Source organism: Trachypithecus francoisi, unplaced genomic scaffold (genome assembly GCF_009764315.1).
Source record: "Trachypithecus francoisi isolate TF-2019V2 unplaced genomic scaffold, Tfra_2.0 Lachesis_group12, whole genome shotgun sequence".
In the NCBI taxonomy this organism is placed as follows: Eukaryota; Metazoa; Chordata; class Mammalia; order Primates; family Cercopithecidae; genus Trachypithecus; species Trachypithecus francoisi.
In genome coordinates, this window is record NW_022681457.1 from 8,147,172 (window position 1) to 8,172,410 (window position 25,239).

General features: G+C 43.5%; 2 protein-coding genes across 6 annotated transcripts in view; both read left to right on the top strand.

Moving 5' to 3' along the window:
- Positions 1-25,239, top strand: part of LOC117093626 (zinc finger protein 888-like) — a 385,964-nt gene that overhangs the window by 115,726 nt on the left and 244,999 nt on the right. The gene's annotated exons all lie outside the window — the stretch shown is intronic.
- Positions 1,211-22,495, top strand: ZNF347 (zinc finger protein 347). Of its 5 annotated transcripts, none has more exons than XM_033228926.1 (5): positions 1,211-1,577; positions 6,639-6,699; positions 11,921-12,047; positions 12,475-12,606; positions 18,637-22,495. In XM_033228926.1, the coding sequence occupies exons 1-5, from the start codon at positions 1,453-1,455 to the stop codon at positions 20,883-20,885; spliced, it is 2,694 nt and encodes an 897-aa protein (XP_033084817.1). In that variant the 5' UTR covers positions 1,211-1,452; the 3' UTR covers positions 20,886-22,495. The 5 variants fall into 5 exon arrangements, with proteins under 5 accessions (XP_033084817.1, XP_033084818.1, XP_033084819.1 ...); XM_033228927.1 differs by having other exon boundaries at positions 12,478-12,606; XM_033228928.1 differs by having other exon boundaries at positions 1,211-1,464.

The window sequence follows — 25,239 nt, forward strand, 5'->3', positions numbered from 1 at the left end:
TTGCCCAGGCTGGAGCGCCATGGCACGATCTTGGCTCACTGCAACCTCCACCTCCTTGGTTCAAGCGATTCTCCTGCCTCAGCCTCCCAAGTAGCTGGGATTACAGGCATGTACCACCACACCCAGCTAATTTTGTATTTTTAGTAGAGATGGGGTTTTTCCATGTTGGTGAGGCTGGTCTCGAACTCCCGACCTCAAGTGATACTCCTCAGCCTCCCAACATGCTGGGATTACAGGTGTGAACCACCGTGCCCAGCTAGAAAAGATTTTTTTTATTAGCCAGGTGTAGTTTTGTGTGCTTCTAGTCCCAGCTATTCAGGAAGCTGATGCAAGATGATCATTTGAACCCAGGAGTTCAAGGCTATAGTGAGCTATGATGATGCCAATGCATTCCGGTCTGGGTGACAGAGTGAGATTCCATTTCTTTAAATTCTTTTTCCTTTTTTTTTTTTTTTTTTAACTTTTGACGTTACTTTTGTTACTTAAGTGATTCTTTAGGTTTAATTGTAATTGTTGAGGTTTTTTTGTTTTTGTCTTGTCTTTATTTCGTTGAGATGGAGTTTCACTATGTTGCCCAGGCTGGTCTTGAACTCCTGGACTCAAGCAACTCTCCTGCTTCAGGCTCCCAAAGTGCTGGGATTACAGGTGTGAGCCACCGCTCTCAGCCTAATTGTAATTCTTAGATGCCTGGGTTCAGGGCTTGCTCTGTCATTTCCAGCTCTTGGACCGTAGGCAAGTTTCTTAGCATATCTGTGACATACTTGTCTCCTAGTAAGATAGGAAAACATCTTTTTCTCATGAGCTATTGTAGGGGCCAGCCCTACAGGGTCTGTGGGTTTTTCTCTCCATCTGCGGAGACGAGAGATAGTAGAAATAAAGACACAAGGCAAAGAGATAAAAGACAGGCCGGGCACGGTGGCTCAAGCCTGTAATCCCAGCACTTTGGGAGGCCGAGACGGGCGGATCACGAGGTCAGGAGATCGAGACCATCCTGGCTAACATGGTGAAACCCCGTCTCTACTAAAAAAATACAAAAAAACTAACCGGGCGAGGTGGCGGGCGCCTGTAGTCCCAGCTACTCGGGAGGCTAAGGCAGGAGAATGGCGGGAACCCGGGAGGCGGAGCTTGCAGTGAGCTGAGATCCGGCCACTGCACTCCAGCCCGGGAGACAGAGCGAGACTCCGTCTCCAAAAAAAAAAGAAAGAAAACTGCTTCAAATGGGAACGCTGCTCCCCGCGACACGGTGAACACTCCAGCATTTCCAAACCGGGAAAAGTCAGACTGCCGGCGGGGGCAGCTGAGAGAAGCGCAGACCCCGCCCCGGCTCCGCCCCAGCGTTTCGTCCGCAGACCCCGCCTCTCGCCCAGGCCCCGCCCCCAGGGCGCTCGGGCTCTTTTCCGCGCACGCGCAGTTTTATGCAGTTCCGGAAGCGGATCGCGTTGGGTGGAGGTGATGCCGCCGAGCGTGAGTGTCCCTCAGTGTGGATTAAACTTGCGAATCGCCCTGCCCTGTGTCCGCAGCCAGTTCCTGGGCTCGCTACAGACCTTAAGATCCCCGCACCTCGCCCTCCACCCCAGGTGACTCGCGGTTTGGGTTCGGAGTCGCTTCCCTTTGGGTTGAAGTCGCTCTGAGGCTGCTGCCTGTCCCCGGCCTTTCGCGTCTTCCTCCCGCTTAAAACCCTTTCCTGACCCCTCCTCCCGCCCCGGGTTTTTTAAAGTCCTCACCCGCGAGGTGGATTCTCGCCGTGGGCACCTCCCAGCCTTGCCCTCGTCGGACCCTGGAGCTCAGCGCCGCAGTCCTGGTCCGGGGGAGGCCGCGTCCTCTGCCTGGTCCTGGGATCCTGCAGACCCCACCCCTCTTCCTAAGGCGCCGTCGCCCCCCCACCTCCCTCCTCCTCGTGCCGGGCCCTGCTGCTCCCCAGGCCTCGCCTTCGCAGTCACCGCTTCCCCGCATCCCGCGTTGGGCAGGTGCCTGGGGCCTGTCCTGTGACACCCGGTGTTCTTGCCTGCCCAGCTCCAGCCCCTGGAAAATGCGTTCCTCCAAGATGCAGGCGTCTTACTCCAAACCCTCCTGTGAATGTGTGGGCCAAGGGGATTAGGAGATAGAGAGAGGGACAGAGACAGAGAAGTAGAAAAACTGAGAGGAAAGAATGAGGGGAACCCGTAAACAAATGGCAAAGTAGAGGATGGATGAGGGATTTGCAGAGATAGTAAGAGTGGAACAAGGAGCTGAGAAGACAGGAGAAAAGCAACTGGAGAAATGTAGAGAAAAGCTCGATGTCCAGAGAGATGAAGGACAGCAAGGTAGGGAGAGGGGCAGAAAGTGGGACGCTCCTCAGGCAAGAGAGTCCGGGAGAGAAGGAGGAAACTGGAGCCAGGGCAGACAGAGCAGCGTGGTGCTGGGACAGCAAGAGGGGCCCGCCAGTGACTAGGAGAGCAGAGGGAGAACCACAGTAGCGGGAGGCCTGGGATCTGGGGGTGCCAGAGAGTAGGGCAGAGGTGTAGCAGGGAAGAGGAGATTTAACAGAGAGAGCAGAGACGGGAGAAGAAAGAGGCAGAAATACATGGACCTGGGGACAATGAAAAGATTGGGGAGAAATAGGAATCAGAGTTGAAAGAAGGCCCCAGAATGGGACAGAACAGGTACAAGAGGAGGAAGAAGGGGAGAAACAGCAGGAGATGAGAGGGGCTCAAAACAACACGCAAAGAACCAGGGGAAAAACACAGAAAATAAAAAATAAGCTAATGTGAGTGAGACCTATGAAGAGAATGAGGGAGGGAAACACACAATATGGAAGCAAGAGAGAGACCCTGGGGCCAGGTGAGTGGTGCATTGATTAAATGTTACATTGTGACATTGGTTTCTGGGTATATAATAATGCAACACATTTAAAATATGTTTACTCAAATCATTCAGCTGCAAGTGAGAATTGAAGAAACTCCTTTATGTAAAATGCGTAAGATGTGCATTTGACGGTTATTAGTATTAGGGTATAGCTTCATTTGCAATCACTATTCAAACCAGAGCGCAGTGACTTCGCTCATTTAGTTTTGAGTCCACCCACTTCCCTTTTCCTGGAATAGGGTAGGGTGTGGATGAGTGTATGAACTAAGAGGAAAACATATTTTTCCTTTGGTTTTCCTTCTGTCACACTCAATACAACAGTGCACATTCTACACAATGTCTCACCTCCACTCAGGAAAATGTGTGCGGATTTCTCCCACCAACAACCCATTCTTTATCAGACACTAACTGAGTGTCCTATAGTTTAACTCTATTCTGAAACTCTGTACCTGGAGTTAGCATCAGATCCCACTGATTGAGGCTCAGTTCCACGAAATTGCCCCGGAATCAGGTGCCAGTTGCAAGTCTCACGTTGGTACCTGAACTTCTGAGTGACCAGCTGTATATTGGGAATTCCCTTGACATCCCCCTCCCCACCACCTCAGGTTCTATTAATTTGTAAGGGCAGCTCAAAGAACTCAGGGGAACACTTCACTTAGTTTACACATTTGTTGTAAAGGATATTACAGAGGATACAGATGAACAGTCGGAAGGAAGAGCTGTCCTAGAAAGTTAAAGCAGAGGAGGGGTTAAGAGAACCACAGTATTTATCAGGTCACTCAAAAGTATAAGTGACAGTTACCACTTGCATACTGTGTCTGAAGTGAGGGACAGTTTTAGACTGAGCTCTGAACCTGTAGCACCTCATCATGCAGTCTTTTTTTTTTTTTTTTCTTTCTGAAACAGAGCCTCGCTCTGTCGCCCAGGCTGGAGTGCAATGGCACAATCTTGGCTCAAGGCAACCTCTGCCTCCCGAGTTCAAGCGATTCTCCTGCCTGCCTCAGCCTCCCAAGTAGCTGGGATTACAGGTGTACGCCACCACACCCAGCTAATTTTTGTATTTTAGTAGAGACGAGGTTTTGCCATATTGGCCACGCTGGTCTCGAACTCCTGACCTCAAGTGATTCACCTGCCTTGTCCTTCCAAAGTGCTGGGACTACAGGCATGAGCCACTGCACCCGGCCTATGCTGTCTTCTTGTAGATAAAGTCAGAGTTGAGTGAAATTGTAGGACCCCCGCCTCATGCCCCGAGCTGGGAGTCCCTTGGGAGTCCTCTGGTCATTGTGGGAAAAGCCACACACATTTTGGTGACTAGAGGTGAAGTATTCTGTGTTTAATATGAGAGCAGAATGTAGAGTTGGGTATTTTCCTATCTCAGAGACTAAAGGAAAAGACCTCCAAGTGGCCCACCCACCTGTCAGGACCTGTGATCTCTGCTCAGTAGTGACTGGGAATGGCTTGTTCCTGCTTCTGGCTGCTGCTGACCCTGCAATTGTGCACCACATGCCAGCCTCACTCACAGTCTCAGGACAATATGCATGCCATCAATTTTAACTTTGTTTTTCTTCTCAATCCGTAAAGCTTTCAAAATTTAACTTCAAGGGAATTCATCCCTGTACCCAGGGGGTGGTGTTCTCCATTAATTCACATACACAGGGCTGGGCACAGTGGCTCACACCTGTAGTACCAACACTTTCAGAGGTCAGGGTGGGAGGATTGCTTGAGTCTGGGAGTTCAAGACCAGCCTGGGCAACATAGCAAGACTCTGTGTCTATGAAAAATAGAAAAAAATAAGCTGGACGTGGTGGCTTGCACCTGTGGTCCCAGCTACTTGCAAGGCTGAGTTGAGAGAATTGCTTGAGCACAAGAGCTTGAGGCTACAGTAAGCCATGTTCATGCCATCATACTCTAGCCTGGGCAACAGAGTGAGACCCTGTCTCAAAAAAAAAAAAAAAAGATACACACAGAATAAAGTCTTTTTTTCTTCTATGCTCCATCTTGAAAACAAAAAATACTCTAAATTGGCCAGGTACAGTGGCTCACACCTGTAATCCCAGCACTTTGAGAGGCTGAGGCATGTGGATCACTTGAGGTCAGGAGATCGAGACCAGCCTGCCCAACATGGTGAAACCCCGTCTCAACTAAAAATAGAAAAGTTAGCCAGGCATAGTGGCAGGTGCCTGTGATCCCAGCTACTTGGGAGGCTGAGCTAGGAGAACTGCTTGAACCTGGGAGGCAGAAGTTACAGTGAGCTGGGATCGCGCCATTGCACTCCAGCCTGGGTGATAAGACTGAGACTTCATCTCAAAAAATAAACATAAAAAACTCTCAACTACATTTCACTCTGTAGTAAGTACCCCTCTTCTATGCTCTGTTGAAGTGCACAATACACTACAGTTTTTTTTTTTTACTTTGTGTTTAATTCTTGCCTTCAGTTCTTGCTTGAACTGTTGCTGAAATCAAGCTCGCATACCCAACATTATTTTTCATATACCACTGACATTCTTTTTCATTTACCACTGATGGCTCCATTTGAAATTCAATGTTTAATGTCCTGTCATCTTTCCATTCCTATCAGTAGCATGTGGCACAGTTGAACACTTTCTCTTCTATTTTCTTGGCTTTTAGAACATTCCGTTAAGCTTTACACATCTATTTGTTGTAATTTCCTTTTTTTTTTTTTTTGAGACGGAGTCTTGCTCTGTCAACCAGGCTGGAGTACAGTGGCGCGATCTTGGCTCACTGCAAGCTCCGCCTCCTGGGTTCACGCCATTCTCCTGCCTTAGCCTCCCAAGAAGCTGGGACTACAGGCACCGCCACTATGCCTGGATAATTTTTCGTATTTTTAGTAGAGACGGGGTTTCACCGTCTTAGCCAGGATGATCTCGATCTCCTGACTTCATGATCCGCCCGCCTCGGCCTCCCAAAGTGCTGGGATTACAGGCTTGAGCCACCGCGCCCGGCTATTTGTTGTAATTTTCTTATTGCCTCCCTGATCACATTGTGCTTTCCTCTTCTTGTGTGTCCAGAACTTTCTGTTCTCTGAACATGGGCTTAGTCCTTCAGCCACTTTTTTTCTCTGTCCACACTCATTGCCTTTCCTTATCAACTCAACTCATGGCTTTGAACCCCACCTGCACAGCTTTGTGTCACCTGCGGGAACTCTCCCGTGAACTCTGGATCCTGTGTCTAGGCCTCCCAAAGTGCTGAGATTATAGACGTTAGCCACTGTGCCTGACTAAATCTATCTATCTATCTATCTATCTATCTATCTATCTATCTATTTATTTTAAGAGAAATGGTGTCTCACTATGTTATTTAGGCTGGTCTTAAACTCCTGGCCTCAACTGATCTTTCTGCCTCAGCCTCCCAAAGTGCTAGGATTATAGTGTGAGCCACCACGTTCAGCCTCTACCTTTCGTTTCTGAGGCCAGAGAGGTGAGGGAGGCTGTTCTCTGCATGGGGTTTGGTCAGGGCTGGGTGTGTGCCCTGAATGGGGGAGCTCAGTCCAGCCCACCTCCCAATTGCTGCAGCGTGTTGTGGGCTTCTCCAGGAGGAGAGCCGATTCTGAAGAAAGGGGTCAGAAACTCACTTAACTGGTCTTCCTGTAGGAGCTTCTTGTCCCTGCATCGCCCTGGTGCAGTGGGCAGCTGAGACCATCTTTCCAGAGGGTGAGGTCTTCCCTGTGTGTGTGTGATTGTGCCATAGGAAGAGGATATGTTGATTCTGAGCAATAAGCAGCACATTTTGGATATTCAATATTGACTTCTAAAGGCACTTTCCTGTTACCTAAGGAAGAACCCTCGAAAAGGAGGAAGAGGAAGGAAAGAGAAGTCGGGCATGGCTCTCACCCAGGTAAAATAATATTATCAGTGGATTGTTCTGTCTCTTATTTCTTCCTGAAATGTTATTCTTTGAAGTTGGGAATCTTCTGAGTCTGAAGCTCCCTGCCTGACAGGTTTGCTCGCACTCACCCATGCCTTCCCTCAGTCTCTCATCTCGCTTAGATTCCATCTCCTGTGACCCAGTGACATGAACTTGGAAAGAGGCTGCACTGGGCATGGGCCTGGGAAGGGCTCACACCAGACATGGATGGAGACGGGGTGAGGGTCCCGTGGTGTCAGTGCTGTTGGGCAGCAGGGATTGTTCAGGGGCCACATCTGGATGCACTGTCAGCTCTCTATAGACCAGGAGTAGAGAAGCTGCATGTGGAAGTCACGTGTTAATGTACACTAATGCCTGCTAAATTCTGTAAAATAAGGCTAATAAGGGGAAATTTTTTCTGGTTCATTTATATTACATTTGAAGCTGACCAAGTGAGTCACTGTGTTTCCAACCCCAAACTCTTATTAATGACTGGGAGTGGAATGGGAATTTTAGACTGACAGACATCAGTGGCAGAAGATTCTTTCATCCCATCATCTATTTTAATACATGAAATCGACCTAAATGGAAAATGCAGGAGAATCATTGAACTATTCTCAGAAAACCCATACGATGGAGACTGGTGTTTCTGCAGGGACCGTTGTGCAGCTGGTACTAGGTGAGAATGGTTATTATTTTGTTTGGTTATAGGAGCAGAACTTCCTTCCCATTAGAGAGGATAGAACCACGTTCTTGTTTTACCAATTTTTTTTTTTTTGAAACGGAGTCTTGCTCTGTCGCCCAGGCTGGAGTGCAGTGGCGTGATCTTGGCTCACTGCAAGCTCCGCCTCCCGGGTTCCTGCCATTCTCCTGCCTCAGCCTCCCAAGTAGCTGGGACTACAGGCACCCACCACCGCGCCTGGCTAATTTTTTTGTATTTTTAGTAGAGACGGGGTTTCACTGTGTTAGCCAGGATGGTCTCGATCTCCTGACCTCATGATCCACCTGCCTCGGCCTCCCAAAGTGCTGGGATTACAGGCGTGAGCCACTGTGCCTGGCCTGTTTTTACCAGTTATTAAATACTCTATTTATTGTATTTATTTATTTTGAGAGAGTCTCACCATGTCACCTGGGCTGAAGTGCAGTGACATGATCTCAGCTCACTGCAACCTCTACCTCCTGGGCTCAATCAATCCTCCTGTCTCAGACTCCCAAGTAACTGAACTACAGGCACACACCATCGTGCCTGGCTAATTTTTGTATTTTGTGTAGAGACAGGGTTTTACCATGTTACCCAAGCTGGTCTCGGACTCCTGAGCTCAACTGATTCACCCACCTTGGCCCTTCAAAGTGCTGGGATTACAGATGTGAGCCCCCTCAACCGACTCTGTTTCTCATATTTTAAACATTATATGTTGTATTTATCTGTTTTACAGTATAACTCCAAACAAACTTACAGCTTATGCCCTAAGACATAAAGCATCAGCTTTCCTGTCCAGTCTTCTACCCTCCATCTCGTCTCAGTGGGGAAACAGTGTTGTCAGTTTTGTGTCAGGAGACAGCTCAAGTCCTGTAGAGATGTGTTTATAGATTGTTATAACATTAAGAACAAAATTTTTCAGTGAATGTTTTTTGGGTTTTGTTTGTTTGTTTGTTTTGAGACAGAGTCTCACTCTGTCACCCAGGCTGGAGTGGTGCAATCTCGGCTCACTGCAACCCCTGCCTCCTGGACTCAAGCAGTTCTTTCGCCTCAGCCTCTAGAGTGGCTGGGACTACAGTTGCATGCCACCATGCCCAGCTAGTTTTTATATTTTTCGTAGAGACAAGGTTTCACCATGTTGGCCAGGCTGGTCCCAAACTTTTGACCTGAAGTGATCAGCCCACTTGGTCTCCCAAAATGCTGGGATTACTGGCATGAGCCACCATACCCGGCCCTTCAGTGAATATTTTGTTGTGACATTTTAGCCTCCAGATTTTGAAAATTTATGTGTTTTCATGTTAGGAAAGATTGATAGCTCATTCTACATCTTTATTGGAGCATTCTCTGAATGAGGAGAGGGTGGATGTTTTAACTTTCACTGTTGTTATTACTAAACTGTGTATATGTGATGTGAGTGCATGTTTTTTTATTAAGCACACATCATGATTTTTTTTTTTTTTTTGAGACAGAGTCTTACTCTGTCACCCAGGCTAGAGTGTGGTGGTGCGATCTCAGCCCACTGCAACCTCTGTCCCCCGGGTACAAGCGATTCTCCTACCTCAGCCTCCCAAGTAGCTGGAATTACAGGCATCCGCCATCACACCTGGCTAATTTTTGTATTTTTAGTAGAGACAGGGTTTCACCATGTTGGTCAGGCTGGTCTCGAACTCCCGACCTCAGGTGATCCATCTGACTCGGCCTCCCAAAATGCTGGGATTACAGGTGTGAGCCACCGCACCTAGCCTACACATCATGATTTTAAATAAGTTTTGTGCTTTTTAGCAATTCAAATTGTATCTTAAATATTTTCTGTGCCCTTAAATTTATTCTCAACTATCACATTAATGATTTAATAGTAAGAATAGTAACATATTATGGGCATGAATAAATGTATGTGTATATGTAATTACCTTTTATGAAGTTCCATATTGTTATTCGTGAACTTGTTTCAACTTTGCTCATTTAGGTACTTTTCATGTTCTTTTTTTTTTTTTTTTTTTTTTTGAGACAGAGTCTCGCTCTGTTGCCCAGGCTGGAGTGCAGTGGCCGGATCTCAGCTCGCTGCAAGCTCCGCCTCCCGGGTTCACGCCATTCTCCTGCCTCAGCCTCCCGAGTAGCTGGGACTACAGACGCCCGCCACCTCGCCCGGCTAGTTTTTTTGTATTTTTTAGTAGAGACGGGGTTTCACTGTGTTAGCCAGGATGGTCTTGATCTCCTGACCTCGTGATCCGCCCGTCTCGGCCTCCCAAAGTGCTGGGATTACAGGCTTGAGCCACCGCGCCCGGCCCTCATGTTCTTTTACTTAACTATTTGATTCTTTTTTTTTTTTTTTTTGAGACAGAGTCTTCTCACTCTCACCCAGGCTGGAGTGCAGTGGCGCAATCTTGGCTCACTGCAAGCTCTGCCTTCCGGGTTCACGCCATTCTCCTGCCTCAGCCTCCCGAGTAGCTGGGACTACAGGTACCCGCCACCACACCCAGCAAAGTTTTTGTATTTTTTTTAGTAGAGACGGGGTTTCAACGTATTAGCCAGGATGGTCTTGATCTTCTGACCTTGTGATCCGCTTGCCTCGGTCTCCCAAAGTGCTGGGATTACAGGCGTGAGCCAACGGGCCCAGCCAACTATTTGGTTCTTTAGGTTTAATTCTTATTCCCAGACACCTGGATTCAGGTGCTTGCTCTGACGTTTTAGCTCTTTGACTTGACGCAAGTTTCTTAGCGTATCTGTCATATATTTATCTACTAGTAAGATGGGAACAGATCTTTCTCTCATGGGCTATCATATTCATATACAAGTTAGTACATGCAAGACATTTATTTAGAATAATGCCAGACCAAGCACGGTGACTTGCGCCTATAATCCCAGCACTTTAGGAGGCCAAGGCGGGCAGATGATCTGAGGTCAGGAGTTTGAGACCAGCCTGGTCAACATGGTGACACCCCGTCTCTACTAAAAGTACAAAAATTAACCGAACAAGGTGGTGGGTGCCTATAATTCCAGTTATTTGGGAGGCTGAGGCAGGAGAATTGCTTGAACTCAGGAGGCGGAGGTTGCAGTGAGCCGAGATCATGCCACTGCACTCCAGCCTGGGCGATAGAGCGACTCTGTCTCAAAAAAATAAGTAAGTAAGTAAGTAAATAAATAAATAAATACATAGAATAATGCCTTGCACTTGGGAAGTGCTCAGAAACATCTGTCATTGTTGTTGCGATGGTCATCACAGTTTTTAGATTCTAACCTGTCTTTCTGTAAAGTCACTGTACACATTTTCATCTCGTAAGACATCACTCACGCTGTAGATCATCTGGATACTGAATATCACTTGGTCTGTCAGACATAATATGTAACACTTCAATAAAGATAAGCCGGTGTTGGTTTTTTATTTGTATATTTGTATAGTTTTTGTATTGTCTACCAAACTGAGAAATCAACAGTGATTTAAAGACTATCCTAACCGCTTATAGAAAATATAGGAAGACAGAATTAAGAAAACATTCTGCCCAAAAATACCTGTGTGTGTGAGAATGTGGTGAAAACAGACCCAGTTTCTCCTACTGTACTCACAACAGAGAACACGATCCTAGATGTCCTAGGTTTTCCCCCACATACACCAAGCGAGCAATTCTGCACTGGACACCAGCTGAGTGACCTCCTATTCAGTTCAATTCTGACACTATCTACCTGGACATAGCATCAGATCCCACAGGTTGAGGGCTCAATCCCACAAGAGTGTACCCACTTCAATGCCAGCTGCAAATACAGATGGCCTTTGCTTCTCACTGACTGGCTTATATATCATGAATTCCCATGACCCTCTCCTCAGGTTTAATGATTTGCTAGAATGGCTCACAGAAATCAGGGGAACACTTTATTTATATTGACCCATTGATTATATAGGATATTACAGAGTATACAGATGAACAGCCAGATGTAAGCAGTCTATTGGGTAAGGTATGGGAAAAGGAGCATGGCATGGTGGTGCATTCATGTAATCCCAACTACTTGGGAGGCTGAGTGCTGTCTTTGGTGGGGGTCGGGGGGGCATTCTCAGAGCCTCCATGTGTTTCCCTATCCTGAAGCTTGTTCAGGCCCTGTCCTTTTGGGTTATTATGGGGGCTTCATTATGTGGGCATGATTGCTTACATCTTTGGCTATTGGTGATCAACTGAGCCTTCAGCCCCCATCCCCTCAGGGGAAGTTGGGAGATGGGGCTTGAAGTCCCAACTGTCTAATCCGGCCTTGGTCTTTCTGGTAACGACCCCCCTATTCTGAAACTATCTTGGGGCCTCCAGCCACCACTCGTCTCATTAGCTTACAAAGGCACTTACCACTCCAGAGATTCCAAGTGAGATGTATGTCAGGAAAGGGGGATGAAGACCATATGTATATTTTATTATATCACAACTTCGATGTTGTCCCACTCACTTCAGTTTCATCTATTTTCCCTTCTCATTTTATGTGAAGATTGGAACTTTCTTCATATCCCCTTGGTGAATGTGGTTTTCATTTTAGGGACAGGTGACTTTCAAGGATGTGGCTATAGAATTCTCTCAGGAGGAGTGGACATGCCTGGACCCCGCTCAGAGGACTTTGTACAGGGACGTGATGTTGGAGAATTATAGGAACCTGGCCTCCCTGGGTGAGGATGACTTTCTTCCAGAAGTCAGGATCTTCCCCTGTGTATCTTTTCATTTTCCATGTGGGTCTCTTGAGAGCTCCTGCATTGCTTGGCTGAAACTGAAGTTGTGTTGACTCAAAAATGAAAATCTCCATAATATGGAAACTGGATTTTAATTGTCCTCTTTCTGATATCACTGGAGGGTTTTAGGACTTTTAAAATATCCAATTCCCTGTTTTCTATCCCCATGCTTTGATTCAGTGGTTTTGGGATGAGAGCTATATATTTGCATATTATAGTGTTTCTTAACAATTTATAAGGAAGCATTTAGTGGATGAATTTTTGAAGTGTTTTTTAGATACAGCTGTAAAGTCCTCCCTCCTCATGTAAACATAGGACTGGGACTCTGGAAAATCTACAGCCCATTGTTTTCCTTTCTTTTCATAAGCAGGAATCTCTTGTTTTGACCTCAGTATTATCTCTATGTTGGAGCAAGGGAAGGAGCCTTTCACTGTGGAGAGCCAAGTACAAATAGCAAGAAACCCAGATGGATGGGAATGGATCAAAGCCGTGATTACAGGTAAGAGTTCAGATGGGTAGAGAAAATGCCGGTTATTAAATAGTGTTCAGGAAACTCTATGCAAATCTGAGAGTTCTATGGGAGAACAGAAATTTGAATCCTGTGACCTCTGAACAGAAATCTTTATTTGCCCCCTTTTGTCTATCCTTTAGAGTTGTACTATATCCTTTCACCTTCCAATGGTGCTGCAGCTCAAACAGACAAAGGCAAAGTCTTTATCATGATGGACAACAATGTTATCTAGCTTCTGAGAACTCTGGTTCCTTGACTCTGTGTGGCACAGGGAGGGCTGTTACAAAAGGGTTGTTTGATGTCCTTTGGTGTTTCCTTCTGTAGTTGATTCTGTCTGATGCCCAGTTCTCAGTCATATAGATCCAAATTCTATATAGTTTGCTAAATTTTTTTTTTTTTTTTTTGAGACGGAGTCTCGCTCTGTCGCCCAGTCTGGAGTACAGTGGCCGGATCTCAGCTCACTGCAAGCTCCGTCTCCCGGGTTTACGCCATTCTCCTGCCTCAGCCTCCCGAGTAGCTGGGACTACAGGCGCCCGCCACCTCGCCCGGCTAGTTTTCTGTATTTTTTAGTAGAGACGGGGTTTCACCGTGTTAGCCAGGATGGTCTTGATCTCCTGACCTCGTGATCCGCCCGTCTCGGCCTCCCAAAGTGCTGGGATTACAGGCTTGAGCCACCGTGCCCGGCCGTAGTTTGCTAAATTTTAAGAGTGTTTTAGTGGAGTTGTTAAGTTTTTCTAAATATACAATCATGTCATCTGCAAAGAAGTATGTTTTGACTTCTTCCTTTTCAATTTGTATGTTTTTTATTTCTTTCTCTTGTCTAATTGCTTTGGCTAGAACATCAGTGCTATGTTGAATAGAAGTCGTGAAAGTAGACATCCTTGTCTTTCAGATCTTAGCAGAAAGGCTTTCAATTTTTTCTTGTTTACTACATTCCCTCTGGATTTGTCATATATGGCTTTTATCATGCTTAGGTATGTTTTTTCTGTACCCAAGTTGTTGAGACTTTTTATTATGGAGAGATACTGATTTTATTGGGTCATTTTCCAGCATCTGTTGAAATGATAATATGCTTCTTGTCCTTGATTCTGTTGATGTGATGAATCACATTAATTGATTTGTGTGTGTTAAACTATCCTTGCATTCCTGGAATAAATCCTACTTGATCATGGTGAATGTCTTTTTAATGTGTTGTTGAATTCTATTTGCTAATTCTATTTTGTCAAGGATTTTTGCATGTATATTCATCAGGGGTATTGGCCTATAGTTTTCTTTTTGTTGTTGTGTCCTTGTCTGCTTTTTGGTATCAGGGTAATGCTGGCCTCATAAAATGAGTTTGGAAATATGTGCTCCCTTCAATTTTTGAAATAGTTTGAGTAGAATTAGTGTTCTTTATTTTTTCTTTTCTTTCTTTCTTTATTATTATTATTATTATTATTATTATTATTTTTTTTTGAGATAGTCTCTCTCTCTATCTTACCCAGACTGGAGTGTAGTGGCACAATCATAGCTTACTGCAAAAAACTCCTGGGCTCTACTGACCTTCCCTCCACATCCTCCCCAGTAGCTGGCGTTACAGGCACACACTACCATGCCCAACTAATTGTGGTTTTTTTGTTTGTTTGTTAGTTTTTTTTTGAGTTGGAGTCTTGTTCTCTTGCCCAGGCTGAAATGCAGTGACGTGATCTCGACTCACTGCAACCTCTGCCTCCCAGGTTCAAACGATTCTCCTGCCTCAGCCTCCCAAGTAGCTGGGATTACAGGCCTGTGCCACCACACTTGGCTGATTTTTGTATTTTTAGTAGAGATGGGGTTTCACCATGTTGGCCAAGCTGGTCTTGAACTCCTGACCTCAGGTGATCCTCCTGCCTTGACCTCCCAAAGTGCTGGGATTACAGGCATGAGCCACCGTGCCTGGCCAAATCCTTTTTTATTTTTTAGTAGAGCTGAGGTCTTGCTGTGTTGCCCAGGCTGGTCTCAAACTTCTGGCATCAAGCAATCCTCCCATTTTAGCCTCCCAAACTGTTGGGATTACAGGCATGAGCCAACATGCCTAACCAGTATTAGCTATTCTTCAAGTGTTTGGTAGAATTCAGCAGTGAATTCATTCAATCCTGGGCTTTTCTTCTACATGAATTTTCTTTTTTTTTTGCAGCTTCAATTTTGTTATTGGTGTCTTCAGGTTTTCTCTTTCTTCATGGTTCAATCTTGATAGGTTGTATGTGTCCAGAAATGCATCCCTTTCTTCTAGGTTTTTAAATTTGTTTGTACGCAGTTGTTCATAATTGTCTCTAATGGTCCTTTGTGTATCTGTGGTATCAGTTCTAATGTTTTCTGCTTTGTCTCTGATTTTATTAATTTGGGTGTACCTCCTCCCGACCTTTTATTTCAATTTAGCTAAAAGCTTGTCGATTTTGCTTATCTTTTTAAAAAAACCTACTTTTCAAGTTAGGCATGGTGCCTCACGCCTATAATCCCAGGAACTTGGGAGACGAGGAAGGAGAATTGCTTGAGGTGGGGAATTCAAACCAGCCTGGGCAACATAGTAAGAGACCCCATCTCTAAAAATAAAATGAAAATTGGCCAATCATGGTAGTGCATGCCTGTAGTCCCAGCTACTTGGGAGGCTGAGGCAGGAGGATCACTTAAACCCAGGAGTTCAAGGCTGCAGTGAGCTATGATTGGGCCATTGTACTCCAGCCTTTGTGAGAGAGGTAGACCTCATCTCTAAAAAAAAAAATTTTTTTAGGCCGGGTGTGGTGGCTCACACCTGTAATCCCAGCACTTTGGGAGGCCAAGGTGGGTGGATCACCTGAGGTCGGGAGTTTGAGACCAGCCTGACCAACATGGAGAAACCCCATCTCTACTAAAAATACAAAATTAACCAGGTGTGGTGACACATGCATGTAATCCCAGCTACTCAGGAGGCTGAGGCAGGAGAATCTCTTGAACTCAGTAGGCAGAGGATGTGGTGAGCCAGTATCGCACCACTGCATTCCAGCCCGGGCAATAAGAGCGAAACTCCATCTCAAAAAAAAAAATTTTTTTTAATCCTACTTTTCGTTTTATTGATCTTAGATACTGTGTTTTTAGTCTTTATTTTGTTTAGTTCTGCTGTGATCTTTATTATTCCTTTCGCTCTACTACTTTTGGGTTTAGTTTGTTCTTGCTTTTCTAGTTCCTTGAGGTGTATCATTAGGTGCTTTATTTGTTGACTTACTGTTTTTTTGATATAGGTGTTTATTGCTACAAACTTTCCTCTTTTTGCTGCTTTTTCTGTATCCTATAGATTGTGCTATTTTGCATTTTAATTTGTTTCAGGAAATTTTTAGCCAGGCATGGTGGTGGCTCATGCCTGTAATCCCAGCACTTTAGGAGGCTGAGGCGGGCGGATTGCTTGAGCTCAGGAGTTTGAGACCAGCCTGAGCAACATAGCCAAACTCCGTCTTTGTAAAATATACAAAAATTAGCTGGGCATGGTGGTGTGTGCCTGTGGACACTGCTACTTGGGGGACTGAAGTGGGTGGATCACTTGAGCCCAGGAAATGGAGGTTGCAGTGGGCTGAGATTACACCACTGCACTCTAGGGTAGGTGACAGAGCAAGACCTTATCTCAAAAAAAAAAAAAAAGAAAAAGAAATGTTTATATTTCCTTCTTAATTTCTTCATTAACTCAATGGCTGTTCAGGAATATGTCTTCTAGTTTCCATGTGTTTGTGTATCTTCTTTTTTTTTTTTCTAGACAGAGTCTTGCTGTGTCACCCAGGCTGGAGTGCGTGGCACAATCTTGGCTCACTGCAACCTCCGCCTCCTGGGATCAAGCAGTTCTTCTGCCTTAGCCTCCCAAGTAGCTGGGATTATAGGCATGTGCCACTACTCCTGGCTAATTTTTATATTTTTAGTAGAAACAGGGTTTCACCATGTTGGCCAGGCTGGTCTCTAACTCCTGACCCCAGGTAATCTGCCCACTTTGGCCTCCAAAGTGTTGGGATTACAGGCGTGAGCCACCGTGCCCAGCCATATTTGTGTATCTTCTTTTTTTTTTTTTTTGAGATGGAGTCTCGCTCTGTTGCCCAAACTGGAGTGCAGTGGCCGGATCTCAGCTCACTGCAAGCTCCGCCTTTCGGGTTCACGCCATTCTCCTGCCTCAGCCTCCCGAGTAGCTGGGACTATAGGTGCCCGCCACCTCGCCCAGCTAGTTTTTTGTATTTTTTAGTAGAGACGGGGTTGCAGCGGGCCAGGATGGTCTTGATCTCCTGACCTTGTGATCCGACCATCTCGGCCTCCCAAAGTGCTGGGATTACAGGCTTGAGCCACCGCGCCTGGCCGTTTGTGTATCTTCTGAGGCTCTTCTTGTTGTTGGTTTCTAGTGTTATTTTACTCTGGTCAGAAAAGATACTAGATACAATTTTGACTTTTTTGAATTTATTGAAACTTGTTTGGTGTGTTAACATATAATCTGTCCTGAAGCGTAATGCATGTGCTGATGAGGAGAATATGTATTTTGCAACAGTTGGATAAAATAGTCTGTAAGTGTCTGTTAGGGCATGGAACATCCTGTAATTTTAGCTACTTGGGAGGCTGAGGAGAGAGGAATGCTTAAGGCCAGAAGTTCAAAGCTGCAGTGCACTGTGAACTCACTTGTGAATAAGCACTGTACAACAGCCTGGGCAACACAGGGAGATCCCATCTGTTTACAATAGGGGGAAAAAAAGTCGTTTTTAAGTTCATTTAGTCTGCAGTATACTTTAACTCTAATTTTTTTAGTTGGTTTTCTGCCTGGATGATCTATTCATTACCAAAAATTGTGTTTTGAAGTCCTCTAATATTATTGTATTGCTTCCTATCTCCCCCTTTAGATTTATTAACATTAGCTTTACATATTAGGATGTGTACATATTTGTTATATCCTTTTGCTAAGTTGATCCTTTTCTCTTTATGTACTGACCTTGTCTCTTTTTACACTTATTGACTTGAAGTCTGTTTTATCTAATTATACCTACTACTGCTCTTTTTTGATTTCTTTTTCCATCCCCTCACTTTTTGTCTACATGTATCCTTATAGGTGAAATGAGTTTGTTTGTTGTAGGCAACATATAGTTAGCTGTATGTTTTATAATCCATTCAGCAGGCCTCTCTCTTATAATTGGAGAATTTAGTCCATTTATATTTAATGTTATTATTGATAGGTAAGGACTTATACTACCAGAGAAAATCACTTAAGCACAAAGGAAGACAGTAAGAAAGCCAGAGAGGAGTTAGAAAACAATTAGAAAAGAAGTAACAAAATGGCAGTATGTTTTAATTCATTGCTCTTTATTATTAATATGTCTATTACAGGCTTTTACTTTGTGGTAACTATAAAATAAGACTTACAAAAACATCCTATAGCTTTTAACAATTTATCTCAAATCAATATCAACTTATCTTTGATTGAAGAAAAAAGAAACTAAAACCTCTGTGCGTATTCATTCCCTTCTCACCCTGCATTTTGAATTTTTTATGTCACAATTTATGTTGTGTACTGCCTATCTCTTAACAAATTGTTGTGCTTATTTTTAATAGTTTTATCTTTTGGCCCTCTTAGTAAAAATGGTTTGCACACCATGATTATGATATTAATATTAGTGTAAAAGTTACATTGTGTCATTTTCTTTGAATTTGAAGAACTCCCTTTATCATTTCTTGTAAAACAGGTCTGATCATGGTAAATTCCCTTAGCTTTGTTTGTCTAGGGAAGACTTTCTCTCCTTTATTACTGAACGATTGCTTTGCTGGCTACGGTATTGTAGGTTGGGAACTAGGCTTCCATACTATTAATTTGAATTACATGGAATCAACTTTATTAAACAATCCTCTTTCTTTTTTGTATTCCTAAAAATTGAATATTATTGTTCTGAAGTTTCATAAATCTGTTCAATATAAGAATTGCTTTTGGTGTAATATTGTTTTTCAGTGTAAAATACTTGTTTACATACTACAATTAATTGGAAACCTACGGATCTTTATATCTTGTAGCTCTCTCTTCTGAATTTGTAATGAAAGATTTACCACACAAAGGGAAGAATAATAAAGGAGAAGTATTCCAAACAGTGATGTTGGAAAGACAGGAAAGCCATGACATTGAAGGCTGTTCCTTCAGGGAAGTCCAGAAAAATATGCATGACCTTGAGTATCAATGCAGAGATGCTGAAGGAAATTACAAAGGAGTGCTTATGACCCAAGAAGGCAATCTCACTCATGGAAGAGATGAACATGATAAAAGAGATGCAAGAAACAAGCTTATTAAAAATCAGCTTGGATTAAGCCTTCAGTCACATCTGCCTGAACTGCAGCTTTTTCAATATGAAGGGAAAATTTATGAATGTAATCAGGTTGAGAAGTCTTTCAGCAATAGTTCCTCAGTTTCATCACTTCAACAAATGCCTTATAATGTCAAAACCCACATTTCTAACAAATATCTCAAAGATTTTATCTCTTCTTTATTACTCACACAGGGGCAAAAAGCAAATAATTGGAGAAGCCCTTACAAATCTAATGGGTGTGGCATAGTCTGTCCTCAAAATTCACACCTTGTGAGTCATCAGAGAAGTCATACTAAAGAGAAACCTTACAAATGTTATGACTGTGGCAAAGCCTTTAGAACACGTTCAAACCTAACTACCCATCAGGTAATCCATACTGGTGAAAAACGTTACAAATGTAATGAGTGTGGTAAGGTCTTCAGTCGAAATTCACAACTCTCACAACATCGAAAAATTCACACTGGAGAGAAACCTTATAAATGTAACGAATGTGGCAAGGTCTTCACTCAGAATTCACACCTTGCAAGACATCGAGGAATTCATACTGGAGAAAAACCTTACAAGTGTAATGAGTGTGGGAAAGCCTTTAGAGCTCGTTCAAGCCTAGCTATCCATCAGGCAACCCACAGTGGAGAAAAACCTTACAAATGTAGTGAATGTGGCAAGGTCTTCACTCAAAATTCACACCTTACAAATCACTGGAGAATTCACACTGGAGAGAAACCTTACAAGTGTAATGAGTGTGGCAAAGCCTTTGGTGTTCGTTCAAGCCTAGCTATTCATTTGGTAATTCACACCGGAGAAAAGCCTTACAAATGTCATGAATGCGGCAAGGTCTTTAGGCGTAATTCACACCTTGCAAGGCATCAGCTAATTCATACTGGAGAGAAACCTTACAAGTGTAATGAGTGTGGCAAAGCCTTTAGAGCACATTCAAACCTAACCACCCATCAGGTCATCCATACTGGAGAAAAACCTTACAAATGTAATGAATGTGGCAAGGTCTTCACTCAAAATTCACACCTTGCAAATCATCAAAGAATTCATACTGGAGTGAAACCTTATATGTGTAATGAGTGTGGCAAAGCATTCAGTGTGTATTCAAGCCTAACTACCCATCAGGTCATCCATACTGGAGAAAAACCTTACAAATGTAATGAGTGTGGCAAGGTCTTCACTCAGAATTCACACCTTGCAAGACATCGGGGAATTCATACTGGAGAGAAACCTTATAAATGTAATGAATGTGGCAAGGTCTTTAGGCATAATTCATACCTTTCAAGGCATCAGCGAATTCATACTGGAGAGAAACCTTACAAGTATAATGAGTATGGCAAAACCTTTAGTGAACATTCAAACCTAACTACCCATCAGGTCATCCATACTGGTGAAAACCCTTACAAGTGTAATGAGTGTGGCAAGGTCTTCACTCAGAATTCACACCTTGCAAGACATCAGAGAGTTCATACTGGAGATAAACCTTACAAGTGTAATGAATGTGGCAAAGCCTTTAGTCAAACATCAAAGCTTGCAAGGCATCAGAGAGTTCATACTGGAGAGAAACCATATGAGTGTAATCAGTGTGGGAAAGCCTTTAGTGTCCGTTCAAGCCTAACTACCCATCAGGCAATCCATACTGGAAAAAAACCTTACAAATGCAATGAGTGTGGGAAGGTCTTCACTCAGAATTCACACCTTGCAAGACATCGAGGAATTCATACTGGAGATAAACCTTACAAGTGTAATGAATGTGGCAAAGCCTTTAGTCAAACTTCAAAACTGGCAAGGCATCAGGGAGTTCATACCGGAGAGAAACCATATGAGTGTGGGAAACTCTTTAGTATCTGTTCAAGCCTAACTACCCATCAGACAATCCATACTGGTGGCAAACCTTACAAATGTAATGTGTGGAAAGTTCTAAAGTCAGAGTTCAAACCTTGCAAGTCGTCACAGAATTCATAGTGGGGAGAAACCTTACAAATGAAGGTGGTAACTTTTGCAGTTAGAATTCATTCCTTTGACAACATCAGAGAATTTACTCCTGAGAGATTCCTTGAAAATGCAATGACTGGCTGGGCGCGGTGGCTCATGCCTGTAATCCCAACACTTTGGGAGTCCAAGGCAGGTGGATCACCTGGGGTCAGGAGTTCAACACCAGCCTGACCAACAGGGTGAAACCCTATTTCTACTAAAAGTACAAAATTAGCTAGGCCTGGTGGCACATGCCTGTAATCCCAGCTATATAGGAGGCTGAGGCAGGAGAATCACTGGAACCCAGGAGGCGGAGGTTGCAGTGAGCCAAGATCGTGCCATTGCACTCCATCCCGGGCAAAAAGAGTGAAACTCCATCTTAAAGGAAAAAAAAAAATGCAATGACTGTGGCAAACTCCTCATGAGTTCAAGTATTAATAGACATCCAAGAGTCCATAATAATGAGAAATTACATAAATGTACTGTGTGTGGCAGAGGGTTTATTCAGGCCTCACAGCTTTGTAGGCATTAAAATCTACATATTTGATGGAATCACAAAAATGTAATGTGCATCCTGAAGCTCGTACTCTAAGACTGTAACTGTAGGTGAGGATTCATACAAAGAGTGACTCAGTCTCTAGTTCTTTGATTCACTTTTAATATAATAAACTGAACAATAATTACACATCCCCATATGGTAAAACTTAAGACATTATATATTTAAAAGGTTGAAGGACATTTGGAAATGGCTACTTACCTTGAGGTTATAAAATCCTTCATTCCATTGTTTGAGGTTTCTCAAAAAGTACTGTTTGTGACTTTCAACCTGAACTATGGATCTGTGGCTATTTTGCATCCTTAAGCACCTTTCATGGTGCCTGTCTGGGAAAGAATCGCAGTATGGAAAGGCCTACTTCATTATATGAGGATAATTTTTATCTACGTTTATTGAAGAAGGAGGACTCTGCCTTATAAATATTCTCTCAATTGAGAGACCATGGTTTAGGAGCAGAAAATAATGTAAAACTATGATTATCAATCATCATACTGATTGTGTTCAAGGTGCTCTTCTGAGAGAGAGACACGTTGGGCTTTAGGGAAGTTAGGCTCTACTGCATTGAGTAGGCCAAGACCTCAGGACAGTGGAATTTTTATGAGAGGAGAGTAATAAGTTATTAGTGATATATATGTGATAGGTTATTAGTGACATGTATGTGATAGGAATAGTGCAGGGGAAATGGTTGCCACTTTCTCTATTGAATGGCAGTAGCTACTTTATAGCAGAGATTGATGAAAAATAGGCTTATTTTTGAAATTGAAGAGATAACAGTTATTAGAGTGGAGAGCTTGGTCAGAAGAACCAGAATACCATGTTTTTTGTTTTGGTTTGCTTTTTTTTTAGTAGAATTCACACTAATTGCTGGAGTTACATTTTGCTACAGTTTTATTAAGAATGTGTCACAGACAATGTTTTGCCAAAAATTCAATGTTTTGTTATAACTATGAACAAATCACATTCTTTGTACCAACCCTATTTTATCCTACCTTAGTAGGATACTTCATAACAGATAATAACAGTACACTCAGTCTTTTAGGTTGGAGGATCTAGAACAATTTTTTTTCTCTGTGAAATCAATATACAATTTTGGGAAACTGTAATCATACTCTGCACTTGAATTATTCTCTCTACACTCTGCCTTAGAATATTTATATGGATATAATGAAAATCCCATAGAAAGTGCAATTTTCATACTCTTACACTCTGAAACGTGCCACAGTGTTGGTGAATATATATCATATTATATTTTTACATGCTTGTGTGCCAAATAACCATGGCATGCATCTTTATTTACATGAAGTGAAAATACAAATAGAGAAGATGTATGGGCTGGGTGTGTTGGCTCGTGCCTGTAATCCTAGCACTTTGAGAGCCCAAGGCAGGTGGGTCACTTGAGTCCAGGAGTTCGTCCAGCCAGGGCCACCTGGCAAAACCCTGTTTCTACAAAAAAAATAGAAAAATTACCTGGACAGACTGGCTCACGCCTGTAGTCCCAGATCCTCTGGGAGACTGAGGCAGGTGGATCACTTGAGCCCGGAGGCAGAGGTTGCAGTGAGCCAAGATCACGCCATTGCACTCCAGCCTGGGTGACAGAGCGAGACTCTGTCTCAAAAAAAAAAAAATTGTATGGAAAATATTAGCTGGGCGCGGTGGCTCACACCTGTAATCCCAGCACTTAGGGAGGCTGAGGTGGGTAGATTATGAGGTCAGAAGGTCGAGACCACCCTGGCCAGCACAGTGAAACCCCATCTCTACTAAAAAGTACAAAAAAAAAAAAAAAAAATTGGCTGGATGTGGTGTCATGTTCCTGTAATCCCAGCTATTGGGGAGGCTGAGGCAGGAGAATCACTTAAACCCAGGAGGCAGAGGTTGCAGTGAGCCAAGATCGTGCCACTGCACCACAGCCTGGGCAAGAGAACAAGACTCCGTCTCAAAAAAAAATTATGAAATTATAAATAGTGCAGAATAACAAAAATAACACTAATAAAGAATGCTATGCTCAGTGACATAGTTTGACAAGACTAATATTCGTGAGTTTCCTCTTAAAAATGAACATATATAATGGAAATTTCATATTGTTTTGGTAGGTAAACTGGAAGTTTCATAAATTTAGCCTCATCACGTTTTTGGTAATGTTAATTTGTCACCTCTCCACGGGAAGTGTATTGAACTCCACCTACAGTTTGGTTTAGATATGGAAAATGATGTCAAACAATGAAGTTTTAGGAAAATGTGTATTGCATAATGAGGCTTTCTGTGAGAAGCAGGATTGACTTCCCAAACTGGTCTAAAATGGCTTGAGAGAGCAAGGATAAATAACTTGCTTGGGGTATTATGGTAATAACTGTTAATAAAAGGGTGAGGTTGGGGTGAGGGTCCCCACATGTGCTTTGAACTTCCATCTAGTGCCAAAGGAGGGAACACGGGCATTACCAGCTTGGCCAGGTGGGCAGAATAAGAAGGGAGTGCAGAGGTATAAAAGGTGTTATAAGACAAAAATCACAAAATGGAAACTGATTCTAGTACAACACTGAATATTTACTCTTGAAACTTCTGATTTCTGGCCAGGCATGGTGGCTCATGCCTGTAATCGCAGCACTTTGGGAGCCTGAGGCAGGTGGATCACCTTAGGTCAGGAGCTCAAGACCAGCCTGGCCAACACGGTGAAATCCCATCTCTACTAAAAATACAAAAATTAGCCAGGTGTGGCAGCGCACACCTGTAGTTCTAGCTACTAGGGAGGCTGAGGCGGGAGAATCACTTGAACCTGGGAGATGGAGGTTGCAGTGAGCTGAGATCTCACCACTGCACTCCAGCCTGGGCAATAGAGTGAGACTCCATCTCAAAACAAAAGAAAAAAGAAATTTCAAACTTCTTTGTTAGGAAAGACCTCCACTTTCTTCATAATAGTAGATAACTACTCTTCCTTTTCTGCTGAACCCATAGATCCCATTACACAACGTCATTCTTGAAAAATGTTTGTGAAATGCTGTTTAAATTGCCTAAAATATTTTTACAGTAGTTCAATGCAAATGAATTTGTGGAAAAGTTTTTTTTTTTTTTTTTTTTTTTGAGACGGAGTCTTGCTCTGTCGCCCAGGCTAGAGTGCAGTGGCCAGATCTCAGCTCACTGCAAGCTCTGCCTCCCGGGTTCACGCCATTCTCCTGCCTCAGCCTCCTGAGTAGCTGGGACTACAGGTGTCCGCCACCTCGCCTGGCTAGTTTTTTTGTATTTTTTGTAGAGACGGGGTTTCACTGTGTTAGCCAGGATGGTCTCGATCTCCTGACCTCGTGATCCACCCGTCTTGGCCTCCCAAAGTGCTGGGATTACAGGGTTGAGCCACTGCGCCCGGCCTCAAGGAAAAGTTTATTACATAATACGATCAAGCAACTTTAGCCAAAGGGTATTTTTCCAAAGGCTGTGTTATGTTAATGTCATGTTCAGTTTATGGTATTGTGTAATATTCCATAGCATCTTTTCTTTTTTTTTCTTTTTCTTTTTAGATGTGAGGTCTCGCTATGTTGGCCAGGTTGGTCTTGAACTCTTGGCCTCAAGCATTCCTCCTGCCTCAGCCTCCCAAAGGGCTAGGATTACAGCCGTGAGCCAATAGTAGTAAAATGACTTTTTGTTTTTGTGTATGATTTTTACTTTAAGGATTTTTTCCTTCCATACATTTTAATCCAAATTATATGTTTACTGCATTTCTTCTCTGTGTTACTCCAGTGAAAACTTAGAAGATACATAAATTAGGGTGTTGTTTGGAAATAAAATTTTGTGACATGAAAA